This window comes from Polypterus senegalus, chromosome 2 (genome assembly GCF_016835505.1).
Source record: "Polypterus senegalus isolate Bchr_013 chromosome 2, ASM1683550v1, whole genome shotgun sequence".
Lineage (NCBI taxonomy): Eukaryota > Metazoa > Chordata > Cladistia > Polypteriformes > Polypteridae > Polypterus > Polypterus senegalus.
The window spans coordinates 134,075,259-134,087,364 of record NC_053155.1 but is presented as its reverse complement, the minus strand read 5'-3'; the positions used below and the strand labels follow the sequence as shown (position 1 = coordinate 134,087,364).

Sequence of the window (12,106 nt, the reverse complement as noted above, 5' to 3'; positions counted from 1 at the left end):
TCAGCAAAGGGGACCAGCAGGGTATGGAACAGTGCAGGACAGGAGTAGCATCATCATAAGAGGCCCCAGTGGCAGTTACACTGGCAATGCTATCATCAGAAGTGACAACAGGCCATCATCGATAAGGGACGCTATGACCCACTAGGAGACTGGGACACCAATATCAGTCTGGGTCGAAGAGAGGGACTAGAAGTTTGCCTGAAGATGATGAGATGTAAGCAGGAAGATCTAAGCTGTAATATTCATATGCCTGCTCCCCACAGCGAGAGACAAGTGTTTGGGCATTGCTTGTCCCATTAACAGGTGGCTGGGGTCTAAGACTGTACGGACACCTGGGGAAGTTCTATAGCTCTTTCCAGGACCCACATATGGTAACTGGTCTTCTCTTTGAAGCAGTTCTACTTTGGAATTAAAAAGATTCTTCTGACCATACACTAGTTTAGTAAAGTGGAGTAGGATTGGCAATAGTCCAACTTGTATGAGAAAGTGAAGCCAGAGACTGAAGAGGAAGATTTGAAGGAGTGAGCAAGCAGAGCTGTGAGCTGCAGGTACAATTAAGACAGGATGGAATCAGTGGAGTTAGGCCTAAAGTGCTCTAGGTTTGTTTACTATCTCATTATTTCTTTATGTCTCCTCCAGTCCAGTATCCTTCTGTTTTCATTATATTTTTGTGTGATAAGTCCCTTTCTTTTATATACTTTTGGTCTTCTTGATGTTAGTTTGAGTTTCAAGCCAGCCCCAATGGTCAATAAAATGTATAACGGCAATTATAACAATTGTGATAAAGGTGCTTTATTGGTGCTGAACCGACACAGACTGACACCAGAGGCACGGGCTAAATAAACAAAAAGTCTTTATTTTCTTCAGCTGTGAGACACGTCTCCCCCGTGTCCCACTGGCCCTACACAATTCCCCAAACACAAATTCACCCAATACTTCCACTTTTCTTTCTTCCACTCCTTCCAGGGTAGCTTCATCCTCCTCCTCCCGACTCTGGCTCCCTGAGTAGTGGCTGCAGGCTCCCTTTATACTCCACCTGGAAGTGCTTCAGGTGGTAATTGACCTCAATTAGACCGCACTTCCGGGTTTGGCTGGGTTACCGCCCATACGGGCTCGATAGATAGATAGATAGATAGATAGATAGATAGATAGATAGATAGATAGATAGATACTTTATTAATCCCAAGGGGAAATTCACATACTCCAGCAGCAGCATACTGATAAAAAACAATATTAAATTAAAGAGTGATAAAAATTAAGGTATAACAGACGGACAATATCTTTGTATAATGTTACTGTTTACCCCCCCGGGTGGAATTGAAGAGTCGCATAGTGTGAGGGAGGAACGATCTCCTCAGTCTGTCAGTGGAGCAGGATGGTGACAGCAGTCTGTCGCTGAAGCTGCTTCTCTGTCTGGAGATGATCCTGTTCAGTGGATGCAGTGGATTCTCCATGATTGACAGGAGCCTGCTCAGCACCCGTCGCTCTGCCATGAATGTCAAACTGTCCAGCTCCGTGCCTACAATAGCTTGCCTTCCTCACCAGTTTGTCCAGGCATGAGGCGTCCTTCTTCTTTATGCTGTCTCCCCAGAACACCACCGCATAGAAGAGGGCACTCGCCACAACCGTTTAATAGAACATCTGCAGCATCTTATTGCAGATGTTGAAGGATGCCAGTTTTCTAAGGAAGTATAGTCGGCTCTGTCCTCTCTTGCACAGAGCATCAGTATTGGCAGTCCAGTCCAATTTATCATCCAGCTGCACTCCCAGGTATTTATAGGTCTGCACCCTCTGCACACAGTCACCAGGAAGCCTTGCAACTCCCCCTGGTGGTGGCCACGGAGCCCAACCAGGATGAGTGCCAGTGTTCCATGCTATGGACCCCGATGCAACCCAAGGGGGCTGCCACCAAGTGTTCCTGGGGATGTAGAGTGCATCCCATGGCTGCTCCCCTGAAACCAGTGTTGAAGGGGCGTCCCGGCCGGGCATGGGTCCAGTTATTGTCAGTATTTTACATACCAAATACAGTACATTCTTGATAAATCAGGGGATCTGTTGGTAAAACAGGCAAAATTAGCCATCACAGACATGTGTTTTCTGTATAATGCTAATTATATTTATTTCCCCTACTTTAATAGAAGAGTGCCCAAACCTAAAGGAGTTTAAACTTACATCCATGACAGCTTCAGTCAGCTATTAGTCACTAATTACTATGTAGCACAAACAAACCATCATTGATATCAGTAAATAAATAATATATGCACTTTAGTATGTGAACTGCAAAGTGTCACTGGTGTTTTTATAAGTCTTATTAAGATCAGACCAAGCCTTGTGGCAAAGAAGAAACTGACTAATAGATGTGCCTTTGTAGTCCTTTCCAAAAGGTTACCCCATTTTCCTACAGTACATTTTGGATTCTGCACAGCTTTGAACAAACTTAACAGTTTTAACAATTTAACTCCTAATGCATGGTAAACAATAAACCAATTTTGTTTTTCAAGATAATCCATGTAAACAATGAAAAGATAAAAAGTCCCACATGTAAAATTGGTGGCCTACCCTATTGTTTGTTTATGGGACTGGAAAATATTTCATTTCGGTTCTCAAATCTATTTTTCAACCGCTGCCTAGAATGGGTAGGCTGCTTTTTTTCTGAATTCTCTTTGTTTATCAAATGTGCCTGTCAATGCTGGAGGAAAAATAAACTGCTAATCGAACAAAAAAGAAGCCATTTGGACATGTTAAAATACTTCTGCATTTATCAGCTTGTCCCTCCATTTTACTTGATTCTTTTTTTTTCCTTTTGCAGCTGACTGCTATGTATAAAAAGTGTTCTTTTGGAAATACAAAAAAAAAGATCAGTACATTGAGAGATTTCTTCTCTTTCTTGTTCATGTTTTCCTCTTGCTCAGGTTCATAAATCCTTTCTCTTTTAATGGGAATTTGGCAGCTTAATGAATCAGAAAGCTTTCTGGCCTTGGCCTGACACACTGCTAATGCAGCGTAGCTCATCAGTGTGAAAGTTGCTGTTATTTTGAGTTGACTTAGGATAGAATTACTCAGGTTATTAGACTGTAACCAAGAGTCACTGGTCATGGCACTATGTGAATTTCCTTCAAATCCAGGAGAGCGAAACTCATAAAATGGCCCAAAAATGAACCATTCATGATAGAAAGTAATTCTCTATTATCTTTTAGCAACAGATTCAAAAATCCCCTCACATAATCAGATCGAGCTGATGTGTCTGTGTGCTCATTATAAACAGACTTTTTTTAAATGTTAACCTTGGAAAAGGTCACTGCTAATGGAAACAGGCCATCTATTAAACACTTACAGTGTAGCCAACTCATATCATGATCAAATACGCTATAATCGGCCGCCTGATTGGGACGCTGCTGATAAGCATTCACTTGTGGTCCTTCAGTGCCCTTGTGATTCAAAGAAAGAAACACCATCTTTCCATGGGTCTCTCTGTTTGTATTTAAGCAGTGTTAGTATCATTAATAATAATAATAATACATTTTATTTATTCTGCTTAATGAGCCCACTTTCTGACATCCAAAACATTATCACCATATCTCAGAGTTCAGTTTTAAAATCTACCAAATAAATAATTAATTTAACAACTGCTTTGTGTTAGAGTGGCATTTGATCCTGAATGCTAGTTTGGTGCTGAGATGCTTTTTGTGAGGTTTGTATATGTGCTTTCTGTCTTTGATCCATTTTTGTAGTTGTTTTATTAAACTACTCTGTTTGCCATGTGTATCCAGCAGGGGGCGCTTGCTCCCTTATTGGAATGAGTTCTTTTTTGTAATTGTGGCACGTTACATAACCTGAAACTATATAGATATAATATAAAAAGGTGATACCCCTCCCTCAGCGGTAAAAAATCACATAGGAGAAATAACTTAGCTCTTATTAATGACGGTTTACACAGCATAACAGACGAAGGAAGCCATGACAAGAACCCAGTTGGGGAGTGGGGGTCCGATGTATAGATTCTGTTATTTTCATCACTGCATTGGAAGGATTTCCGGGTTGGATGACGTTATCTCCCATACCGTCCGTCGACTTCAAAGGTGTGCCGGGCAATGTTCCAAGGTTTTATACTCTTTCTTCATGTGCAGGACCCCACTTAGGTGAATCATGCCATTCCAAACAAGGCAAAGAGAGGAGAGAATTTCATGCTGACTCTGACAGACGAAAAATAGTGCACGTTGCCCATTTCATAGTTGTTCCTGTCTTGTCTTCTAATGCTTTGCCTAGCAGTTCTAAATGATGAGCCCCTGTGCTAAATTTGTGTCCACTGTGCATGTGAGTAGGAAGAAAAGTAGATTTATAAAGTATTTTTTACAGAGGACCGTGACATATTAAACTTATGTTACACCATGACAGGCTATATGCAGCCAACATGGACATTTCAGAGAGTATTACTGTATATACTCACAGATAAGTTCTCCCGCAGATAAGTCGGGACTTGATTTTATAGTATAACTTCTGGTATTTTATAATGTTGGTTGTATAAGTCGAATGTGGAAAACTCACCCTATTGGTCCAAGATATTATGATATGCTAACGCCCACCTGAGAGTATAACCACGGAGCACACTGCCTTTTTTTTCTATGCGGGTGTGGCAATGCGCTGTAGCAGCATGTGATCCTAACCTCTCTCTCTCTCTCTATTGTGCCTACGTGACCACACTGTAATACCCGAACTATGCTGAAGCAACGTTTGTACTGATTTGTGTTTTTTGTATCTCACACCCTCATACATCTTTATCGTAAGAGCATCCCTTATCTACAATGGAGCGTTCAATCAGAAGAAAATACGAAGCTGGTGTTAAATTAAAAATTCTTGAGGTGGCAAAAGAAATTGGTAACTGCGCTGCTGCAAAAAAATTCGATGTGTCTGAGAAACTGGTGCGAGATTGGAGGAAGCAAGAAGAAAAATTAAGTGTCGTATTTTTGAACGGGCGTATAAGTTAGGTTCTGATTTTATGATCGATTTTTCGGGTTTCAAGACTCGACTTATACGTGAGTATATACGGTATATAAAAAATCTCCGTGCAGGTAAACAGTAAGGATATGGATCAGATTCAGGCCATGCTCTTCAATGATATCTGAAAAAACAATTATGAATTGGTGATTGGTGAACCAACTGGCACTAAGGTCAAATTTAAACAGCTCACTAGCATGAACACAGCAACACCAGCTCACTTTAGGCACTACAATGATATAAGAATCTAGAGCCTTCCCCAAGTTCATTGGGCTGAAGGCCATGTTCCCTGTAGAGCACACTCATACTCACTCAATCTACTGTCGCTCCAGTTTCTCTTAGACTTACCCAAACATAACAATGATGTCACACTGATCTGTCCTCTTCAGCTTAGCTAGGCTGCTGCTGACCTTCTCAAGTGCTGTGCTTTCTGTGTCTGTCTTTCATTTTTTCATGAAGCTCGTCTCTAAATCTGTTTGCTAAAGGCTGTTTCTCAAACGTTTCTAAAAGATGGCAGAATATTAGAGTTTAGAGTGTAGATGAGGAAAAGATCATAGGAAGCCTATAATTAGCGTCTTAAACAAAACTATATTTAAAATTTATATTTAAAAGCTAATACTGTATTAAGTACACTTTTATCATGCAGGGTTTTCAAGTTCAGTCCTATGCTACACAGTGGCTGTAGCTTTTCATCCCAACCAGCTTGATGAGCAGTCAGTTTTATCTTTAATTTATCTCTTCGTTTAATTAGACAATCTTGCTTCCCTGTTCTTTTCTGAAAGCAAAATAAGAGAACAGTAATGTGACATTTATATTTGTAAGAAATCAAGATTGCCCTTAATGCTGTTTCATCATTTTCTTTTTAATTCATTTTTTATGGTGGATCTGTTCTCTTAATTGTAATTTAATACTGAAAGCTAATGATCACCAAAATGGACACAAGCACTGAATAACACTGAATCACTAAAGGGCAGTAGCTACATCAGGGTTAAATGATGATTGTACAACTAAAAAAAGAAAAATTTTATTTGAGGAAAATCCAGGAACATGCTACATTCTAGTACAAGAATATGTTGCCCCATTACACTATGTTATAACAGGAGATGATTCGGACCATTTGTCCATTATCAGACATGTCTAATGTACGTAGTTTAGAGTCAGGGTGCAGGGACCCAACCCTGGCAGCAATGCATGCAAGGAAGGAACCAAATGTTGAATAATCACTTACACACCCACACTCATCTGTAGTGGACAAACACGTTTCACTGAGGAATATTGGAGAACCTGGAGAAAAACTCACACGGGGGGACATACAAACTCGAAGCAGGTGCTGACTCTGGAGGTGTGAAGCAGCAGGGCTAACCACTCTGCCATCCTAGACTACATTATGCTATTAGAAATGAAGGACTTAATGGTCATATTTCATATGAGTGGAGTGGAGTGGTCTGTTTGTCAAGGATTTCTTAATATTAGATTTTTTCATACTGTGCATAAATTGTCTAATTCAGGGCATGTTGGGGGAGCAGTTGGACTTTTTGAAGTAGTACCTTTTATTAAGTCATTATACGATAGTGGAAAATCATACTACTGTCCTATGCTGCCTTTAAAAACACTTAAACATAAGCAAGTCTGTTTTGTATTAAAATCGATTAGATGCCAAGGAGTATTTTATTTTGTTGTGAGATTATGTTCTTAAGCCCTCCCTTGTTTTTGAAATTACATAGCTGCATGGCGAGTCTCCCAGTAAGTATGTGTCGACCATAGCTGTATCATCCATCTACAGTGGTGTGAAAAACTATTTGCCCCCTTCCTGATTTCTTATTCTTTTGCCTGTTTGTCACACAAAATGTTTCTGATCATCAAACACATTTAACCATTAGTCAAATATAACACAAGTAAACACAAAATGCAGTTTTTAAATGATGGTTTTTATTATTTAGGGAGAAAAAAAAATCCAAACCTACATGGCCCTGTGTGAAAAGGTAATTGCCCCCTGAACCTAATAACTGGTTGGGCCACCCTTAGCAGCAATAACTGCAATCAAGCGTTTGCGATAACTTGCAATGAGTCTTTTACAGCGCTCTGGAGGAATTTTGGCCTACTCATCTTTGCAGAATTGTTGTGATTCAGCTTTATTTGAGGGTTTTCTAGCATGAACCGCCTTTTTAAGGTCATGCCATAGCATCTCAATTGGATTCAGGTCAGGACTTTGACTAGGCCACTCCAAAGTCTTCATTTTGTTTTTCTTCAGCCATTCAGAGGTGGATTTGCTGGTGTGTTTTGGGTCATTGTCCTGTTGCAGCACCCAAGATCGCTTCAGCTTGAGTTGACGAACAGATTGCCGGACATTCTCCTTCAGGATTTTTTGGTAGACAGTAGAATTCATGGTTCCATCTATCACAGCAAGCCTTCCAGGTCCTGAAGCAGCAAAACAACCCCAGACCATCACACTACCACCACCATATTTTACTGTTGGTATGATGTTCTTTTTCTGAAATGCTGTGTTCCTTTTACGCCAGATGTAACGGGACATTTGCCTTCCAAAAGTTCAACTTTTGTCTCATCAGTCCACAAGGTATTTTCCCAAAAGTCTTGGCAATCATTGAGATGTTTCTTAGCAAAATTGAGATGAGCCCTAATGTTCTTTTGCTTAACAGTGGTTTGCGTCTTGGAAATCTGCCATGCAGGCCATTTTGCCCAGTCTCTTTCTTATGGTGGAGTCGTGAACACTGACCTTAATTGAGGCAAGTGAGGCCTGCAGTTCTTTAGACGTTGTCCTGGGGTCTTTTGTGACCTCTCAGATGAGTTGTCTCTGCACTCTTGGGGTAATTTTGGTCGGCCGGCCACTCCTGGGAAGGTTCACCACTGTTCCATGTTTTTGCCATTTGTGGATAATGGCTCTCACTGTGGTTCGCTGGAGTCCCAAAGCTTTAGAAATGGCTTTATAACCTTTACCAGACTGATAGATCTCAATTACTTCTGTTCTCATTTGTTCCTGAATTTCTTTGGATCTTGGCATGATGTCTAGCTTTTGAGGTGCATTTGGTCTACTTCTCTGTGTCAGGCAGCTCCTATTTAAGTGATTTCTTGATTGAAACAGGTGTGGCAGTAATCAGGCCTGGGGGTGGCTACGGAAATTGAACTCAGGTGTGATACACCACAGTTAGGTTATTTTTAACAAGGGGCAATTACTTTTTCACACAGGGCCATGTAGGTTTGGATTTTTTTTTCTCCCTAAATAATAAAACCCATCATTTAAAAACTGCATTTTGTGTTTACTTGTGTTATATTTGACTAATGGTTAAATGTGTTTGATGATCAGAAACATTTTGTGTGACAAACATGCAAAAGAATAAGAAATCAGGAAGGGGGCACATAGTTTTTCACACCACTGTACCTACTTTCCTTACCAGAGTGTAGGGGACGAAGTGTATCCTGGCAGTGCCTTCCCCTAAGCCAGTGGTTTTCAAACTGTGGGGCGGGCACCCCTAGGGGGTGCGAAGTAACAAAAAAGGGGGGCACGAAAATGTGGAAAAAAAAGAAAACAAGAATCAGAAATATGAAAAATACTTCTATTGAAACCAAAACAAATTAACTTAAACTACATTCTGATACTAGAAAAATAAATATGGAGTTAGATAAATGTCGATAAAAGTTAAGTAGGTATAATAAAATATAAAATATCATTAATTAAAAAAGAACAAATTGGTATTAGTGGGCTTCTTTCAAAAAAACATTAGGGGGGGCACAAATAAAACTGTCATGAAAACTCGGGTCACAAATACTTTAGGACTAAAGCATTCAAGGGCAACACTTGACAGCCTAAGATTATTTTCAAGCTTGTGTAACAGAATAGAATGATCAATAGTGTCAAAGGCTGCATTTAAATCTAGCAATATAATTTTTGTAATATTGACTTCATCAGAAAACACTACAAATACAATAGGGCGGAGTGGTGGCTCTGAGGCTAAGGATCTGCGCTGGTATCCCGAAGTCTGCTGGCTCGAATCCCCGTCACTGCCAGAAGAGATCCTACATTGCTGGGCCCTTACCCTTCAATTGCTCCAGGGGCACTGAACAATGGCTGGCCCTGCACTCTGACCCCAAGGGATATGCGAAAACTAACAAATTCCTAATACGAGAAATTGTATAAGACGAAATAAACAAAAAAAATGTACTTGACAACATGATATCTGGTAATATCTGATACTGGATTGTTCATATGACACAAATGTGAAAGACAGATTTTATGGTCATTTTCTTAAACATAATAGCTAAAAAAACTTTTCTACTATTCTGTTTGGCTCCTCAAACTGTAAGCATTACCTCAAAATGATGTTGCAAAGTAATTTATGTTCCACTCCAAGCAAAAGCATCAATTGTTGTACCTCATTCTTTTGAACTTTTTCAAATTACAAATAATAGTGTAAAATGAAGTACATTGGGGGAATGATGGGAGATCTGTAACTTTACACTCTGGTGTATTTGCATGATCTCGATTTCACAAAAGTTCTCCCCACATGCCAAAAAATGTTGGTGGCTCATTGTGAATGAGTATAGGAACTGGCAAATGCTTCAAGGTTTGCATCTACCTTCAACTCACTTTTTGCCTCAGCACGCTTAGGCTTAGAGAAGAGCAGATTTACAAAATGTCAAAAGGAGTGGCAGTTGCACACAGTTTACATCTGCCATTTAGGTTTACCTTAACTTGGACGCTCATTAACAGGGTTTGAAGAACTTGTAATGCTAATGTTACATTAGAGTTGTTAATCACAGTCTGCTAACCATACATTTCCATGTGTTTGTCTCCCTTCACTACAGTGTACATCAGCCTCTACTATGTGGCTTTTTACATTGTGATGTCAGGATTGTTTTCACTTGCCTTGTATGTACTGCTGTCGACACTCAATCCTTACACGCCGATGTATCGTGACCGGTTACAATCACCAGGTAAGTCTAGTCTACATTTACTGTACATTCATTTATGCCTTTATCCAAAGCATCTAACAGCATTTATTTTATTCTTTTTGGTTTTCCAATTGAAGCACAGGCAGGTCAAGTGACTTGTTCATGGTCAGTAGTGGGATTTGAACCCACAACCGCAAGGGTTTGAAGTCCAAAGCTTTAACGACTACACCACACTGCCTGCCTACTAATCTACTATTCCACAGTCCTTAAGGAAGACCAAAAAACCTGATCATTAAGTCAGAGATCACTAGTGATACAATCACTTCCATTGACTTGTAAAGGTAGTGTAATGTAATTGAAAGAAATTCAGAACTAATACATCTACCTGGAAAGGACTGTACTATGCATCGATATTTAGACTCACTTTTCCCATTCAACATCAACAGAGATTAAAGCCATTCTCAGAATCTTGTACGGTCAGCACCCTCTTGCATACACCAACATTCACTCATTTTGCACCCAGTTTAGACTTGCCATGCAGACATGGAGGAAACGGGCAAACTCTACATATGCCTGGACTGGGATTCAAACTCACAATTCATGCTAGCTTTTTGGTAATGATAGTTTAGAAAAGAGACACATTCCCACAAATTAGTAAAAACATTTTAGCAAAAGAGAAATTAATGGGATTAAATGGGCAGGAAGGAACTGAGGAACAGGCCCAGGCTGATACCAATAATTCTGAATGCTAAAACCAAAATGGAAATGTTAACAAGATTCAAGGCCGCAGGTCTATAGCATCAATATTGTCAAGAATGTTTTCGAAAATTGATTCTATAATTAAAAACACTTTTTTGGAGGTGCATTTTAAGTTGCTGGTACACCAGTTAAGGAGAACTTGGGTCTTCTTCTGGAGGACTTCAGTGATTGCAAGTTTTTATTCCAGCCATGTTCGTAATTAGAAGTCAGGCCTAGCAGATGATGAAAGTTGATATTTTATTATATGGCTTTTTAGTGCTTTAATTCTTCCAAGATAAATCGTACATTATGGATTTTTCAGTTTCTGAGAACATTATCCATACGTTTTGTAGTCTGGAACAGATTTGTATCTCTCAGCCCTTCCATGTCGTCTCATTTATTTCAAAACATAATAACACAGATACTTCATGATTCACATACACAGGTTTAAACGTTAGCTGGACAGCTGATTCCTTGGTCATTTGCACTTAGTTATTAACTGACAACTGCTTAAGAAAATCAGAAACAATTAAAACCCAAATGAAGCTTTTTAAAACTAATATAGGCATTTAAGTAGTAACTAAAACTATGCCCTAAAAATCACATTGCTTTAGTAGTAAATAAATTGATTCTAATTAAAAATTTGGTTAAAGCAAAAACTTCCTTCTTTTGCCATGAGCGTCAATGTACAGACAATTCCTTGTGGGTGGCACCATGTGGAAATTTGATGAATCACATGAGTATCATTGGTAACTAGTGTTGCAAAAAAAAACGGCAGTGCCCATGGGAAACTAAACCCAACATGGTAGCACCCATAAATAAAATAATACCATAGATCACGGAAGTCGAACTTCGGTCCTCAAGGGTGGTTACATGTTTTCATTCTAACTATCTTCTTCATTGGTGAGCCATTTTTACTGCTAATTAACTTCTTTTGCCTTCATTTCAATTAACTCGACTGAGGCGCCTTAGTTGTTTCTTTTTCCTTAATTAGCAGCCAAACAATAATGAGACACAAAATGAGCCACCACATGACCAGCTCAACCTGTGCCCATCACACAATACCTGAAAATAAAGAAAGGTGAAGAAGGTCTCAGTAAGGTTGATCTCTCAGGTCACCAAAACATCTTGACGGTGATCTTAGAAAAAAAAAAAAAAACAGATTTGGAAATGTCTGCTCAGGCAGAATGAGAGCAGCAACAAGCCATGGAATTAAATAACGGGTTTAATTAACAGCAAGAATCGGCTTCTCATTAAGAGATTGGTTGGAGTGAAATTGGTTGAAGTTTGAAATCCCCAGTTTAGCTGGCCATCTGTTGGTTCATTTCACGTCTCCTTCTGTTTGGCTGTCATTTAATGAAGAAAGGAATCAATTCAGAGGACTGAAACCTTAAAAACAGGGCTATTAAAATAAAGAGAAAAGAAGTTAAATTAGCAGTGAAAACGAATCACTGATTAGGAAAAG

General features: G+C 39.5%; 1 protein-coding gene across 1 annotated transcript in view; it reads left to right on the top strand.

Annotated features, from left to right (window-relative positions):
* LOC120524415 (potassium-transporting ATPase subunit beta-like) overlaps positions 1 to 12,106 on the top strand; it is a 38,446-nt gene that overhangs the window by 3,212 nt on the left and 23,128 nt on the right. The window contains exon 2 of the mRNA XM_039746271.1: positions 9,817 to 9,945. Coding sequence (XP_039602205.1) covers positions 9,817 to 9,945 — 129 coding nt within the window. The remainder of the gene's footprint in view (positions 1 to 9,816; positions 9,946 to 12,106) is intronic.